This window comes from Arachis hypogaea, chromosome 17 (genome assembly GCF_003086295.3).
Source record: "Arachis hypogaea cultivar Tifrunner chromosome 17, arahy.Tifrunner.gnm2.J5K5, whole genome shotgun sequence".
NCBI lineage: Eukaryota > Viridiplantae > Streptophyta > Magnoliopsida > Fabales > Fabaceae > Arachis > Arachis hypogaea.
The window spans coordinates 115,057,616-115,074,225 of NC_092052.1; the positions used below are offsets into that span (position 1 = coordinate 115,057,616).

At 34.1% G+C, this 16,610-nt stretch overlaps 1 protein-coding gene and 2 long non-coding RNA genes across 4 annotated transcripts; all 3 read left to right on the forward strand.

Moving 5' to 3' along the window:
- The first annotated feature begins 1,182 nt into the window (after positions 1-1,182).
- On the forward strand, positions 1,183-2,735 carry LOC112765939 (uncharacterized). Its single transcript, XR_003183973.3, has 3 exons — positions 1,183-1,558; positions 1,634-1,724; positions 2,257-2,735. It is a non-coding gene; the product is annotated as an uncharacterized lncRNA (long non-coding RNA).
- Positions 2,736-3,936: 1,201 nt separating this feature from the next.
- On the forward strand, positions 3,937-6,851 carry LOC112767193 (uncharacterized). Its single transcript, XR_003184767.3, has 5 exons — positions 3,937-4,104; positions 4,197-4,251; positions 4,339-4,487; positions 6,228-6,306; positions 6,498-6,851. It is a non-coding gene; the product is annotated as an uncharacterized lncRNA (long non-coding RNA).
- Positions 6,852-7,893: 1,042 nt separating this feature from the next.
- LOC112766652 (uncharacterized) lies at positions 7,894-11,326 on the forward strand. 2 transcript variants are annotated; one of them, XM_025812546.3, is made up of 4 exons: positions 7,894-8,472; positions 10,106-10,247; positions 10,367-10,508; positions 10,793-11,326. In XM_025812546.3, exons 1-4 carry the CDS (start codon positions 8,064-8,066, stop codon positions 11,087-11,089), a joined length of 990 nt encoding a protein of 329 aa, XP_025668331.1. In that variant the 5' UTR covers positions 7,894-8,063; the 3' UTR covers positions 11,090-11,326. The 2 variants fall into 2 exon arrangements, with proteins under 2 accessions (XP_025668331.1, XP_072079447.1); XM_072223346.1 differs by having other exon boundaries at positions 7,898-8,472; positions 10,106-10,251; positions 10,371-10,508.
- Positions 11,327-16,610: the final 5,284 nt, after the last annotated feature.

The window sequence follows — 16,610 nt, forward strand, 5'->3', positions numbered from 1 at the left end:
CTAATACAAAGGTAATTTCAATTTAATTTCTATTTCAACAATACCTTTAATTTAGTTTTGATGATTATTAATTAATTCCCTATTAATTATATTTATTTACTTGCTTATGTAGTTATATATTTAGATGTATGATTTCATTTAGTTATACAATTTCCTCCTTTGTGAGCTTAGCATGTTGTGAACCATCAAAAATAAATCTATAAATAAATTCCAGTAATCTAAATCTATCTAACATGTAACTATATTTTCATCTTCTAGAAGTTTACCCTGGAAATTTGATGATAACCCACATATATAATCACGATAAAATACCGACCAAAGCATCATAGTCTTTTTAAATATACATAAACCTAAGTGAATTATTGTTTCTAACAAAACCTATTGGAATAGTTTCATCTATCAATTGGAATAAATAATTTTATTAATGCCCCATATTGAGTCACTAAAAATATATTATAATGTGTAAGCGTACCTTTATTCATAAAAGTCAGAAATTAATGGAAGAATTTAGATATTGTGGTTCTTTCGATCTTTTTCAACCAAAACCTTCTGTATTCCTAGGCGGCTGAATTACAACTTCTCTGATGGAGAAAGAGTTGCAGAGGCGACTTTTGGTATATTATGGACCGAAATTCTAAAAGCTCTATTTATATTTGAGCATGGTACCCATTAAATTCTAAAGCCCAAATATAATAGTATCTAAAGTCAAAAGATAATATATCTAAAATCCAAAAGATAATTATCTAAAGAACAAAAGATAATATCTGGTTTTATTCTCATTTAATTGCAAATCAGAAGTAATTATGACTTATTCAATTTAGTATTTATAACAATAAATGAAATCACCTTTATATAAGTCATTTAATTTGAAATAGCATAATTTGTGATTATAATTAGGTCTTTACTTCGGTACAATAATAAATTCATACGTACCAATATGATAAAAACGTGGACAAATAACAAAACGCCACGTGAATTATATTATCTCCATCAGCAGTTGATTTTTTTTTTAAAAATATATTTTTATTTAATTTTATAAAAAGACTTAAATATCCTTTTTTACATTTAAAAAAATTACCCATTTAAATTAATCAAAATTTTAAATTTAACCAACTTTAATCTTATAATTTTAAATTTTAAATAATTTAACAAATAAAACAAAAATACATTTAGTTATTCATTATTCATGAACACTAAAAAGATTATTTCAATCTTATTAATACTCTATTACTCCGTCGTAAACCCTAATCTCTGATCATGTTCATACAAAAAAAATTGCATCTGACAAAAAAATCAAAAAAATTCTTCATCGACACTTTCTCTCTTTCACTCTCAATTCTGCCACCTTCATATTAGTTCAAATCCAAATCAAATGGTAATCGCTCAGATCTTCTCTTGTTTTCTTTTAATTGCTTGTTTGTGTGTTGATTTGGAATGAAAATGAGAACATGGTTCGTAGAAGAAACTTGCGAATCCAATGAGAGAGATTAAAGTGCAGAAACTCGTTCTCAACACCTCCATGGGTGAGAGTGGAGATCGTCTCACAAGGGATGCTAAGGTTCGCCTCGCATTGCTTCTTCTTTTAATTTTTCTTTTTATTTATAATTAAAGGTGTTGTCTATTTTTTTTACAGGTGCTAGAGCAACTTGAAGGCAACCACCTCTCTTCCGTAGCAATCCTCAGCCAAGACGACAGTGTTTGGGTTCAGCTCTAATTTTTCTCAGGTTATCTTCAATACTTCTCAATTTCTCTCTCCAAAACTCTCCTTCTTTCTTAGTACTTTGTTTTCCAGAACCATCTCGTTCTTTTTTTCGTTAATTTTTTTCTGATTTATCAGATTTAATTTGCATGTGACATATCCTATAATTTTGGTGTTAATTCGATATATTCGTGCTTTAACCATAGCTGTTTAGTTTTATCAACGGGAGCTAATTGATTAATTTTTCAGATTCTTAATGTTTTACTTGTTAAGTGCAATTTATGCTGTAAATTAAGGCTTGAAGAGAGTAATTAGGAATGACTTAGAGTTTGGACTGTGTGATTATCTGATATGAGATGCATTGCATTCCTTTTTATTAGTATGTAAGAACATAAGATCAATCATACACTCGTTATTGTTATATATGAAAGTGTGTATTCACATCACTTTTGCAATTGTTATATATGAAATTGTGTATTCACATCACTTGTGCAAGTAACATGTGGCTGGAGATTTCAAGTGTTTGGTTCATAAAACAAGTCAAGTGATCCTTGCAGATCTGAAATAGTTTTACAAAATCAAAAGGCTCCAGCATTTCAATTTCAAATTCAAACATCACAAAACAAGAATGAAGATTGCTACTTATTCTGTCCTTTTCATGGTCAACTTTGTCCCTCAATCTCATCTCAAGCATCTCACTCCCGGAGATGGGCGGAGATTGACAACGAGTGCTAGGCTGAACGGTGACGGCGACGGCGACGGTGAAGACCAGAGAAGAGTGGAGTAGGTGATGGTGACTCTATGAAAAAAATAAGACCAGAGTGCTGGGCTGGACAACGACGGTGAAGACTGAGACCAGAGGAGAGTGGAGTAGGTGGTGGTGGCTGCGGGGCTGCAGGAGGCTTGGGGGTGCTAGAGTTCTTTGTCCCCTTTTCACTTTTCAGTTTCTGAGAGGAGGGAATTTTAAGATTCATGATAAACAAAGCAATTTTTTAGTGTATATGAATAATGAAATGTATTTTGGTTTCGATTTTTAAATTGATTCAGATTTAAAATTATAAAACTAAAGTTAATTGAATTTTGAATAAATTAAGGAATTAGAGTTGTTTTTGTCTCATACAAAAAAGATATTTAAGTCTTTTCGTAAAAATTAAATAAAATTTATTCTTATTTTATTTTTATTTTTATTAAAGTATAAGGGTGATTAGTAAAATTAATGATATAATATGTATTTAAAAAAATTAATTATTGATATGAAAAACATAATTTACATGACGTGTTTTAATTTGTCCATATTTTTATTGTACTGGTACGTATAAATTTATAGTCGTACCGAAGCAAACACCTTATAGTTAATATATGTATTGCCCACAAATACAAGTAAAAATAAATAATCATAAAAAAAACATATGTAAAAGTGAGAAATGAAATAAAAATAAAAAACACTTATGAACATTTAAAAGTTATGAACAAAATCAGAAAATAGAGAAACAAGTGAGGGAAAAAGAATTAAAGAATGTAACATATTAAAAAATGATTAGTGAAATAAACGGAAGACATATATACACATTTGAACGTCTTTTACGAAAAACAAAAACTTTGAAAATTCTATTTTTTATTTTGAAATGAAAAGATGAGAAGAACACTTAATAAATTCAATTGTCTGTTATTACTTATTACAATTATATAGATGTTAGCTAAAGAGAAATTTTTGAGCCATCCAGCTTTAGTAATTTTGGCTATTATTTGACTAATAAAAATATTAAATTGTCATTAACAAATAAATTTTATTAATTTATATATGTAAATTCTAAAAAATATGGGTACAAACTATATTAATTTATATATATAAGTTTTGATAAATTTAAATATAAATTATATATTTTTTGTGTGTAAAATTTCTATAAATATATGTGTAAATTATTGTTGGTCAAGTACTAATAAAAAATGATAAATATTTGCTGATTACGTATTATTGTTCATATTGGTTATTGTAAATCCTACTATAATCAGTAAATAATTAGTCAATAAATTGAATTTTAATTAGAAAATTTAAAAATGAAGATCTAATATCAAAATAGAATAGAGCTCTTCAAAACAAAAATTTTGACACCAATTTTAAAAAATTTGGCCCAAAATTAGACCGGATGTACCGAATCGATTGAACCGAACTCAAACCGGACCCGTGGGTCCAACCGGACCCATAACTTAAAAGGTGCAGGGCCATCTCCTTCCCCATTCAGCTAAAGAGCACGCTGAATACAGCAAGGGGGAGAGGAGAGCTCCAAACCCTCACAACCCTTTAATCCACCATAACTTTCTTGTTTGAGCTCCGATTGTCACACCATTCGCGACCACGCGTCCAACGCTTCAAGCTCTACGTTTCCATCGGATCAATTTCATGGGTAAGCCTCAATTCTATTTTAGATTCTCTACCCCCTTTCTATGTGTGAAATTGAGCCCTTGTGATGAGACTTTACCCAATTTGGTGTTTTAGGTTCGTTTTAGCTTGCGAAGCTTATCGGGTTTGAGTTGCTCTGCGCGTGGGTAAGGTAAAGAGACCGAAACCGTATCTAAGAATCTGAATTGGTGTATTAGATATTGAATTGGGTATATATATATGTTGTATATTGTATTAGGTGGTGTGTTGTAATTGGAACTTGGCACTGTGGACGTTTGGAGGCTTGGTGGATGATTGGTGCTAAGATTTTGGTTGATTTCTCAAGCTAGAGGGGCTGTGTGTGTGACTAGTGTGGCTGCCTTAGATCAAACGTGATGATCGGCCAAGGTATGGTTTAGGTTTCGCGCATTTAATATGTAAGGCTCTGTGAAAATTTAGGCTAGAGAACTATAGGATAAGTTGAAGTGGTTAAATGTGTTAAACGATTAGTCTTTATGATATTGATGGATAAATTGATGTTGGACATGTGTTAAGGAATATGGTGAATTTATAATGTCTTCTTGGTGTTTGGTTATAATTGAGTAATCAATAATGTGGATTGGATGTGTATATATATATATATATATAATAATGATGATTGATGGAGGATTTATGATTATGGCAACATAATGGTATGGTTGAGATTGAGTGGTGTTTATTTGAATTTGTTGGCATTGATATAATGAATAATGATGTGATGATGGTTGGAGAATTTTATGGTAATGACAATATCAATATGTGTATATAGAATAATATGTTAGTTTGTGATTAAAACTTGTAAAGTTGGATTAAAATGAGATGTTAATGAGCTAAGGATTGTTGTGCTATTGTTGAGGGCAAATATATTGATGGATATGAATATGTTGAATTGAGTGGGAATGGATTTTGAAAAGAGAATGAGGTTTGAAGTTTTTTTGAAAAACTTAGTTTTCGGCCGAACTTCGGTGGTTCATAACTGGAGCCTCAAATTTTGGTTGGAGGTGAAATTTGTTTCAACTCAAAGATGGTTTTGTAAACTTTTGAACGGTATAAATTTTGTAAAAAATAGAATTTTGTAGCAAAAGTTATGACGTCAGAAGTTTAGGTATGAATTATGTGTTATGCAGGAGGATTTAATAATTTCTAGGCATTGTGCAGCTTTCTGGGTGAACGGTGTTTTTTTTAACATCGTACGCCCACGCGTACGCGTGGCATGGTATTTTAAACTACGCATGCACGAGTAGCCCATGCGTGCGCGTGATGAGCCAACATGCATGACCACGGGTACGCATGACCCACGTGTACACGTGACATGATGTTCTCACCTACGCGTACGGATGGTAAGGGAATGCGCGCGCGTGCTACCTTTCCATGCTACCACGCGTACGCATGGCCTACGCGCATGCGTGGCCCCTGCTTCCTGCGAAACTAGATTTTTGTGTTTTAAACCAGATTTTTGACTTCTAAACCTCCATTTTCATCCTTTTTAGACATAAGGTATAGTACTAAGTCCAGTAGCTAGTTCAAGCTAGGGAAATAAGGTAACTTGAGAATGAAGAAAGGGAAAAACATAAGGAGTTATAAGAAAAAGAGGTAGATATTAAATGAAGTTATTATGCCATGGCTATGATGAATGATTATATAATGATTATGAATATTAAACGGCTTATGAATTAATGATATCTGAGATACGAGTTTTCCTGGGTGACAGAACTGTGGCTTGCCACCACGTGTTCTAGGTTGAAACTCGATATTCTATTGACCTACGTCGTAAGGGTGACCGGGCACGTATAAATTCCCGAGAATGGATATCTCCCATTGAGTGAGATATGAATAAATGATTGTATAAATGATGAATCAATGTGAAATCTATTCATAGACTCATGGGGATGCACGACGGGGGATAGTCTAAGGTTTTCGGACTTGTCGGGCTGGCTGGATAACCGACAGATGAGCCTCATCAGCCATAGGATAAGCATACATCATGTGCATTTGTTTGTTTTGTCTGCTATGCATTACCTGGGATTGCCTAACTGAATATATATCATGCTACCTGTTATATTTGCTATTTGCACTATCTGCTTCTTACTTGTGCGTGAATTTGTTTAGTTGCTTGTCTCTACTGAATCATGGATGATGGAGGAGCGGAAGAAGGGTGGATTGGTTAGGTGTTAATGATATGATTAAAGTAAGTAAGTTTAGGGCACCTAAGTCACCTACCCCTTTTATGGCTTCTGCTTAGAGTTTAAGTTTTATAACTGCTTGCTGGAGTTCTAGGATTGCCTCTGGCATTCCCAGGATCTTATATATTATATGCGTAGCACCTTTACCATGCTAAGAACCCCTGGTTCTCACCCCATACTGGGTTGTTATTTTCAGATGCAGGTCGAGAGGCTCCTCGCTAAGCGTCTGGATTCCTGAAGCGGAGTAGTCCCTGGGTTATTTGGGATTTTCAGTTTGTATATGTATGTATATATGTACTAGCTTGCTCTCCAAGAAACTTAATTATTTTGTTCCTCATAGAGGTTGAGGGAGAATTAGGATCTGATTTCTGTATTTTGAGTATTTACCCGTTTTTCAAGACTCCTAGTATATTATGTTTTTTCACTATTATAAGTAAATATTTTATGATTAGAGGTCTGTAACACCACACTACCTCTGTTCTACGACTTAAGCGTAAAATTCTGTGTAATAGAGTGTTACAGTTATCAAATAATACTATTTTTAATGTTACTTTTTTTTTTATTCATTTTGAGAGATGGATATTATATAAGTCACTTTTCTGTATACTTTTCTTATATATTTTTCACTTTTAATTTTTGAAATTTATTTTTTATGATATAAAAGAAAGATTTAAAAAATGTAAATAAAAAATATTACATATATCAATTTTTTGAAACACACATAATGGTCTAGTCTTTACCTTGGCAAGTGACTAAGATAGATGTGTCTTTATCAGAAAGAATTAATCCCTCAATAAAATTCATATCGAAAGTGATAGTTATAGAAAATCTAGGGTATGAGATGAAATGTTTAATTTTACTGCACTAAGGTAGTGTTTGTTTTGAAGTACTGAAATAGAGATCGAGAGATTGAAACTCCGTATCATATTTGTTGGTTCAAAGACTGGTACTCAAATTTCTGTCTTTATTTCCAAAATTTCAATATTTCAGTACCTCCAAAAAGTGGAGACGCAGAGGACTGAAATTTTTAGAGACGAAGACTGAAACTTTAATAATATTTTATACTTAAAATACCCTCATTTCAATTAATTAATTCTAATTTTATCTTTTATGCAAATTAAATTAGAACTTCATTCTTGTTTCAAATTCTATCTCCCACTTTGCACCAATCTCTGTCTCTCAGTCTTAATCTTTCAGCCTCTGTCTTTTCACCAAACACTACCTAATAATGTAAAATATTTTATATAATTATATAATTATATTAATTTTTTGAATAATTATTCAGTTAATATAAAAATAATAATTTTTATTAATATAATATTATATAATTAAATGTATGTAAAAATATTTTATAGTGACGTTGCATTTAAATTAAATTAATGAGATGAATTTGTTGTGATAAGTTTTTGTTTGCTTGGTTGTTAGTTGGTTTTATAGTGGGCAGTGACCAGCGCACCTAGCCGTTGGGTAATATTTAGCTACCGAACACAAACCAATACGTGGCGAATTGGTGAGTGAATGAACGCTTTGGATTCTTTTTCTTAACGGTAAGCAACCTTCCAAAATACACCACAGCATTCCATTCTTAAACGTTACCGAACAACGTAACAAGAGAAGGTAATAGAACTCTGACTGTGACCCTTTGCCTAATGCCTTAGCTCACTACTACCTCCACTATCCCTTCCCTTATATGAAACCCTCCTCCTCATAAAAACTTAACCGCTTAAAATTTCAAAAGAAATTAATTAATAAGATATTAGCAATGCCTATGGCCACAAAGCCAACTCAGTCACGTGCTAATCCCAAACCTGCTTCCTCAGAAGTAGCGAGAGCCGTTCTGAAACCGGGTGGGAACAGAGTTGTTGCAGTAGCTGAACACCCCACCAAAGTGAAGATAACGAAGAAGAAGCCGCCGCCATCACCACCCAAGGACGAGGAGGTGGTGGCACCGCCAAAAATTGAAGAGTCGGTTGTCCGAGGTAACGTGTCAGTGGACAGCACGTGCTCCTCGGATTCCTCCTTGTCTGGTTCGAGCAATAAAAACAACAGCAACAAAAACAATAGTGTAGTAAAGAGGAAGAGGAGAGTGAATAATGCCACCTTTATTTCTCAATCCCCCAAGCCCTCATCAGGACCGCCCAAGAGGTGTGACTGGATCACTCCAAATGCTGGTTAGTCCTGACTCTATACTTCCTCACCTTAAATTACCTGTTGTTCACTTTTTCAAGAAATGTACTAGAGGATTAGATTAGATTCTTGCTTTTAGAAGGATGACTTAGAATGCTTTTAATCCAGTTGAATGGATATGTCATCATTGTCGGTTTGTTTTATCAAACATTGCGACCTTTTATTTTCTTCCATGTCTGCATGAACTTGAGTATACAAATTTTCAGAACAGGCATAAATATGTGTCGATTAAATGGATGAGAAAGTGCAGGGGTCCACACTTTTGTTAAAATCTAGTCAGCACTTAACTATTAAAATAAAAATGATTAATCCTATACCATTAAATGTTATCTTTATACCATTAGATGTTATCTCACATTATTAAAAATATTAATGATGACTAATTAATGGCTAAACATCACAAATTCTGCTGCCCTAACACTCCTCTAAATGGATAACATTCATGTTCTTTATAGTCTGTGTGCTTAGCATTATTATAAATTGTGTCTTCAACAATAATAATAATAAAGCAGGGGATAATGTTAGGTAGGGCTGGAAGTGAGTCAAGTCAGCTCATGAGCCAGCTCGAGCTCGACTCGTTAATAGCTCGATAAGCTAAGCTCGTGAGCTGGTGAGCCAAGCTTGAGCCTGAAATTGAGCTCATAAATTAAATGAGCCGAGCTTGAGCTTGGATAAGCTCAGCTCATTAGCTCGTGAGATAACTCGATTATATATATATATATATATATATATATATATATATATATATAACAATCTTAATTATTTAATATTTATATTTATTTTTTACATATAATTTTAATATAGAACATAAATAAAAAATTTATAATTTAGTGATAGATAAACAATATATAAAATTGATCTTTTCAAATATTTTTAAAAATATATAAGTTATAATTTATTGATATAAAATTATAGATTATGTATTTATGTTTCTCTTATTTGAGCCAGTTCGTGAGTTCGAGCCAGCTCGTGAGCTTTTGGTGAGCCGAGCTTGAGCTTAAGAAATAAGCTCGATTGTTAATGAGTCGAGCCGTGAGCCAAGCTCAATTTTCGTGAGCCGAGCTTGAGCTTGGTCTAACTCGGCTCAACTCGGCTCACTTCCAGCCCTAATGTTAGGTAACCAAAATATCATAGACAATAAATAAAAATATATAATCAATAACATTTGTATTTTAAAAAAGTGTGAATTACGAAACTTTTTGTTTTTGATATTAGAGTGATAATGGTGTTTTTTTGAAATATGAACTGTTGGAGTGTTATTATTCTCAACTGTGGAACTGTTTAATTAGAGAAGTAGAAATTAGACCGTTCGATTTGTTAAAGGTACAGAAATCAGACCGTCTGATTTGTAAAGATACAGAAATTAGACCATCTAATTTGTGAGATGTATAGAAATCGGACCGTTCAATTTGTGTTAAAAAAAATAAAAAATTTTGAGCTACAGAATCTAGTTATAATAACATATGCTTTCTATCTTATGGCATATCTATTAGCCATTGTTTGCTTGTTATTATTAGTATTACTATGCTACATTACAACAAACTTTAGATGTTAATCCTTGTCGTGCATATTACTATCAAACTGACTAATTGAGAAATGTTATTTATTTGTTACCAGACCCTCGGTATACTGCTTTCCATGATGAAGAATGGGGTGTTCCAGTTATTGATGATAAAAAGCTATTTGAGCTTTTAGTCTTTTCACAAGCATTAGCAGAATATAGCTGGCCAGCTATTCTTAACCAAAGACACATATTTAGGCATGTCTATCTCTATATTTACTACATGATAATGTTTCACAAACCATGACATGACATTACTCAACATATCATCACCATGGCATAATTACTTATCGATACATTATTATTATGTGTGACAGGAAGCTTTTTGAAAATTTTGAACCATCATCAGTTTCAGAGTTTACTGATAAGAAGTTGCTAACACTGAAAATAAACGGCAGCTCATTGTTATCAGAACCAAAGCTCCGCGCTATTGTGGAAAATGCCAAGCAAATACTTAAGGTATATATATATATATATATATATATAGTAGTTTACTCAAAAACGATAATGTTAGGAAGATAAATAGCAGGCAGAACTTATCTTATTTAACATTTAAATATTACAGCAATTAATGAAAATAAAATAAGATAAATTCTGGTTGTTTTTTGGCTAATTCTTTTTTTTATCAAATATTTCCGACTCAAAAATATAATGATCAACGTTCTGCATTAAGCTAATATAATAGTTTTATTTAAAAGTTTAATAATTAATATTAAGCATTTAATTAAGTCCGTTTTGTTCAGGTTGTGAAAGAGTTTGGTTCATTCAGCAATTATTGCTGGAGATTCGTTAACCACAAACCACTTAGGAATGAATATCGATATGGACTTCAAGTTCCTGCGAAGACCCCAAAAGCAGAGGTCATAAGCAAGGACATGATGCGCAGAGGTTTCCAATGCGTGGGACCCACCGTGGTTTATTCGTTCATGCAGGTAGCAGGACTCGTTAATGATCACCTAATTACATGTTTCAGGTACCAGCAATGCAGGGTCACAACAACCACAAACGAACTCAAAACTGTCGTTAAAGATATTAATTAAGGCACGGAGTGAAACAGATTCCATAATTTTCCAATGCATGTAGGGTTGTGTATGACTGTATTTACATATATAAATGTAGTAAATTTTCAGAATTTCATGCATAGATCATTTGTGTGGCACCTAACCTAACCTCATATCTTGTTCTTTGATTTCCTGTGTGAAATTTGCATTAAGGCACTGATTTCGTGATACTGGCCTTTAAGTTGTTCTGTAATAAATTTCCGTATTTATAGCATACATGCCCTGCTCTATCAGTTAAGATAACTATATAATAGCAAATGTTAGAAACAAGAGAACAATATGAAAAAAATATTTTTGTGTATTATTCAACCTATGAAAAAGTATAATGTACAAGGGTATATAAAGGTATTAGAAGAATTAAAATAATAAAAATATAGAATCCTATAATTAATATACAGATATGCTATATAAATACAAATGATACTAAGATTTGGTTTCGTAAAACTTTTTGAAGAGGTGTTTGTACTTTTTAAAAGCTCAAGCTCCTCATTTTATATTTGGTAAATCAAAAAGACTATGTGCTTGTGCTTGCAGTTTTTAAAAGTATATATAGGTACTAAAAGAATTAAAGTAATAAAAGTATAGAATCCTATAATTAATATACAGATATGTTATATAAATACAAATGATACTAAGACTTGGTTTGGTAAAACTTTTTGAAGATGTGCTTGTGCTTTTTAAAAACTCAGGCTCCTCATTTTGTGTTTGGTAAATAAAAAAGACCATATGCTTGTACTTGCAGTTTTTAAAAGATTCGGACGGATACTTTTGAAAGCACCTAAGATAGAATTTTTCAAAGTTGGCATGTACTTTTCAAAATTTAAAAGTCTAATGTAACCTCATATGTTAACTAATTTTCAAATTTAATGCTTGCATTTATGTCTATTATAGTATTTTTAAATTTTAAAAGCTATTTTACCAAACGCAATTATTGTTGCTTGTGTTTATTGAAAGCTATTTTTAATTTGATTTACCAAATATAAATGCTACGACTTTTAAAAAGCCATCTTTTAAAAATTAGCTTTTATAAGCTATTTTTGAAAACTAAAAGCTTTACCAAACTAAGTTTAATTGATCTAATTTGATTGTAATTATTCTCTTAACATCCCCCCTCAAACTCAAGTGGGAGCTAAGGATACCATCTTGAGTTTGGATAACAGAGTCCAGAAACGAGTTAGATGATGAGCCTTTATGAAGATATCAGCAGTCTAATCCAGTATTCCAACAGCAATGAGACAAACAGCATCAATAAGGATACATTGTCGAACAAAGTGACAATCAATTTCAATGTGTTTGGTGCGTTCATGAAATACATCATTATGGGCAATTTGAATAGCACTGCGGTTGTCACAAAAAATATCAATTGGGAATGATTGAGGAGCACCCAAGTCTTTGAGAAGCCAACAAATTGAGACAACTTCAGCAGTGGTGTCAGCGAGAGCACGATATTCACCTTCTGTGCTTAATCAAGCAGTGAATGTTTGCTTCTTAGCTCGCCAGAAAATGAGATAGTCCCCAAGAAATAAATAATAACCAGTAGTGAAATGACGATCAGTGGGATCACCAGCCCAATCAACATCTGAGTACGCTTGAAGGGATAAAGATGAATGGTCAAAAAAATAAAGGCCATGGAATAGGGTGCCTTTGATGTAGTGAAGAATGCGAAGAACTGCCGCATAGTGAGTAGTACGAGGAGCTGACAAGAACTAGCTAAGAACATGAACCGGATAGGCGATGTCTGGTCGGGTGACAGTTAAGTAGACGAGTCCTCCAACTAGCTGTCGATAAAGAGTAGGATTATCCAAAATAGTGCCATCCATAGGAGTAAATCGAACATTAGACTCAACAGGAGTAGACTCAATGCGACTATCTATAATTCCGGCTCGAGCAAGAAGATCTGAAGCATATTTAGCTTGAGAGAGATAGATTCCATCATCGGTGGATATGACTTCTAGACCAAGAAAATAGCTGAGAGAATCAAGATCTTTCATCTAAAAAATACGATGAAGGGACGCCTTGAGATCAGAGATACTATCAACATCATCTCCAGTAATGATCATGTCATCAACATACAAAAGTAAAAGAACAACTCCACGTTCACTTTTATGAATGAAGAGAGTATTCTCATGAGGGCTGCAAGTAAAACCAAGATTGCATATTGTAGTGTTGAACTTGTCAAACCATTCACGAGGAGCTTGCTTAAGGCCATAAAGTGCCTTGCGAAGGAGACAGACTTTACTAGAAGGATAAGGATATCCGGGAGGTGGTTTCATATAGAATTTCTTTTTCAAATCCCTGTTAAGAAATGCATTCTTCACATCCATCTGATTGAGAGACCATTTTTTAACCGCAACAATAGCAAGAAGAGCTCGAACAGACATAAGATGAGCGATAGGAGCAAAATTCTCTTCATAATCAATACCATACTCTTGTGTACAACCTTGAGCAACCAATCGTGTCTTATAACAATCAATAGAACCATCAAAGCGAGTCTTGATATTGTATACCCTTATACTACCCACAATTTGATCAGAAGGAGGATCAACCAAGTCCCAAGTGTGTGCTTTTTCAAGTGCTTGAATTTCTTTCTGCATTGCTTGCTGCCAATTTGCATTGGTAGAGGCTTCTCAGAATGACTGAGGTTCATGATGATGAAAAATAGTAGAAAAACAGTGATAATCAAGAAGATAAGGAGGTGAATTTCTTATCCTAGAAGAACGAGTGGAAGAAGGAGGCATGACAGCAGGAGCATCGTCCGGTTTGGAATCGTCGGGAGATGGAGAAGACGGAAGAGAAGGGGCCTCGAGGGATGGACTTGGGGTAGACCCTGTAGTATCATCACTTGGAAAGAGATCAACATTGGGGTTAGTAAAAAAGGGTGACGGAGTAGAAGGAATGGACTCAAAAGAGGAAAAACTAGAGAACATGTGATACTCCCAGAAGACAACATGACGAGATATACAAATGCGTCAAGAGATAGGATCCCAACAACAATAACCCTTATGTTCAGAGCCATAACCAAGAAAACAACACATGCGAGCCCAAGGTTCAAGCTTATTGTGTTCATGAGGCTGAAGAAGGACAAAACAAACACAACCAAAGACACGGAGAGAGATGTAATTGGGAGAAGTATGATAAAGACGCTCAAAGGAGTAGTGTTACCAAGAACAGAAGAAGGGAGTCTATTAATAACATGAACAACAGTGAAAATAGCTTCACCCCAAGCACGCTCAAGACAGGAAGAGGAAATAAGCATCCCACGAACAGAGTCAAGAATATGACAGTGTTTATGCTCAGCTCTGCCATTTTGTTGAGAGGTACCAGGACAAGAAAACTCAGACAAAGTACCCTGTTCAGCAAGAAAATTTAAAAGTTTGGAGTCACGATATTCCATAGGATTATCCCATCTAAAGATTTTAATGACCTTTAAAAACTGAGTTCGAATCATAGAGGCAAAGTTAATATAAATCTGAGGCAGCTCATGACTCATGACGATTAGTCATCAAATAAACCCAAGTAAAACGTGAATAATCATCAATAAAGACTATAAAGTATTGAGCCCCTCCCATAGAAGCAGTAGGAGCGGGGCCCCAAACATCAGAATGAATAAGATCAAAAGGAGAGCAAGCAATAAAGGAATTGTCATAAAAGGATAAGGCAGGTTGTTTTATAGTTTGACAAGAAATGAAATCAAAAGACTCATTTTGAACTTGACCTAAAACACCCGTAGACATAAGAGGATGCAATTTTTTTAAGGAGCTATGGGCAAGACGACGGTGTCACAAGTAAAGAGTAGATGGAGAAGAAACAACACAGAGATTTGATGTAGAGGAAACATGAAGGTTGTTGAGCTCAAACAATCGTCCGACCTTACAACCAGTCCCGATGATCTTTCCTGTCCGACGATCCTCCACACCACAACCAGAAATAGAAAAATTGACATCAAAACTGAGTTCAACAAATTGACCGACAGAGATAAGATTAAAATTCAAATTTGGAATAAAATAAGTATCAGGAAGATGAATATTGGACTATGAAATAAACCCTTGATGTGTTGCATGCAGGAGAGAACCATTAGCAGTGTTGATAGAAGGTGCATTTGTAGTGGTAGATAATGACGAGAAAAGATGACGCAAAAGAGACATATGATTAAAACAACCAGAATCAAAATACCATTTAGAATTACCTGGAGGGATGGAAAGAGCAGCAGGGGTATTACCAGAAAAAAAAGAGAAGTTGCTTAAGAAGAGATTCAATGTCTGATGGAGAGATAGAATGTGTGTTGAGAGAGGTAGAAGTGGTGGATTCAGTAGCAGTAGTAGCAGTAGAAGCAGGCACATGCCTTAGCATCAGTGGGATATTTAAGAATAGGCTCACAAGAGGTCAATTGATCCCAAATAATTTCCATCTCAGCAAGGAAATCAAGAACTTCTTGGCCACGTTTTTGCTTAAGGCTATGAAGCTCCTTTAGCAGTTGGTACTGATGAGAGAGATCAGAAATAATGTAATGCTTTGCCAAATAATCCCATACCTCTTTAGTAGTTTCAAAACATCCAAACTGTAAATGAATGCCGGGAGTAGAAGTGTTGCAGAATCAAGTGATAATCTGGTGACTTTTACTATCCCAATATTCCAATTTCTCTGCAAAGTCCTTCTCAGCATCCTCCTTGGATTTGGAGATCCCATCTTTGGATTTGTCAGTCATAGTTGGCTTAATGATGAGCGGATAATTTATACTCTTTTTGGCATTGTTTTTACATAGTTTTTAGTATGTTTTAATTACTTTTTATTATATTTTTATTAATTTTTATGAAAAAATCACATTTCTGGATTTTACTATGAGTTTGTGTGTTTTTCTGTAATTTCAGGTATTTTCTGGCTGAAATTGAGGGACCTGAGCAAAAGTCTGATTCAGAGGCTGAGAAAGGACTGCAGATGTTGTTGGATTCTGACCCTCCTGCACGCGAAATGGATTCTCTGGAGCTACAGAAGCCCAATTGGCGCACTCTCAATTGCGTTGGAAAGTAGACATCTTGGGCTTTCCAGAAATGTACAATAGTCTATACTTTGCTCGAGATTTGATGGCCCAAACTGGCGTCTAAATGCCAGCTAGAAACCCTTTTCTGGTGTAAAACGCCAGAACTGGAGTTAAACGCCCAAACTGGCACCCAAACTGGCGTTTAACTCAAGAGAAGGCCTATGCACGTGTAAAGCTCAATGCTCAGCCCAAGCACACACCAAGTGGGCCCCAGAAGTGGATTTCTGCACTATCTGCACTTAGTTACTTATTTTCTGTAATCCCTAGTAACTAGTTTAGTATAAATAGCACTTTTTACTATTGTATTCATAGACCGGAGATCTTTTTATCACCTTTGGAATGGGAGGCTAGCCATTCGGCCATGTCTAGACCTTTTTCTCTTATGTATTTTCTACGGTGGAGTTTCTACACCTCATAGATTAAAGTGCGGAGCTCTGCTGTTCTTCATGAATTAATGCAAGT

Excerpts from the sequence above, each read along its gene's own strand:
- LOC112766652 (XM_025812546.3), top strand. The coding sequence starts at position 8,064 with ATGCCTATGGCCACAAAGCCAACTCAGTCACGTGCTAATCCCAAACCT. Across the intron at positions 8,473-10,105 it reads CTGGATCACTCCAAATGCTG|ACCCTCGGTATACTGCTTTC; the intron begins GTTAGTCCTGAC and ends ATTTGTTACCAG. Across the intron at positions 10,509-10,792 it reads ATGCCAAGCAAATACTTAAG|GTTGTGAAAGAGTTTGGTTC; the intron begins GTATATATATAT and ends CGTTTTGTTCAG.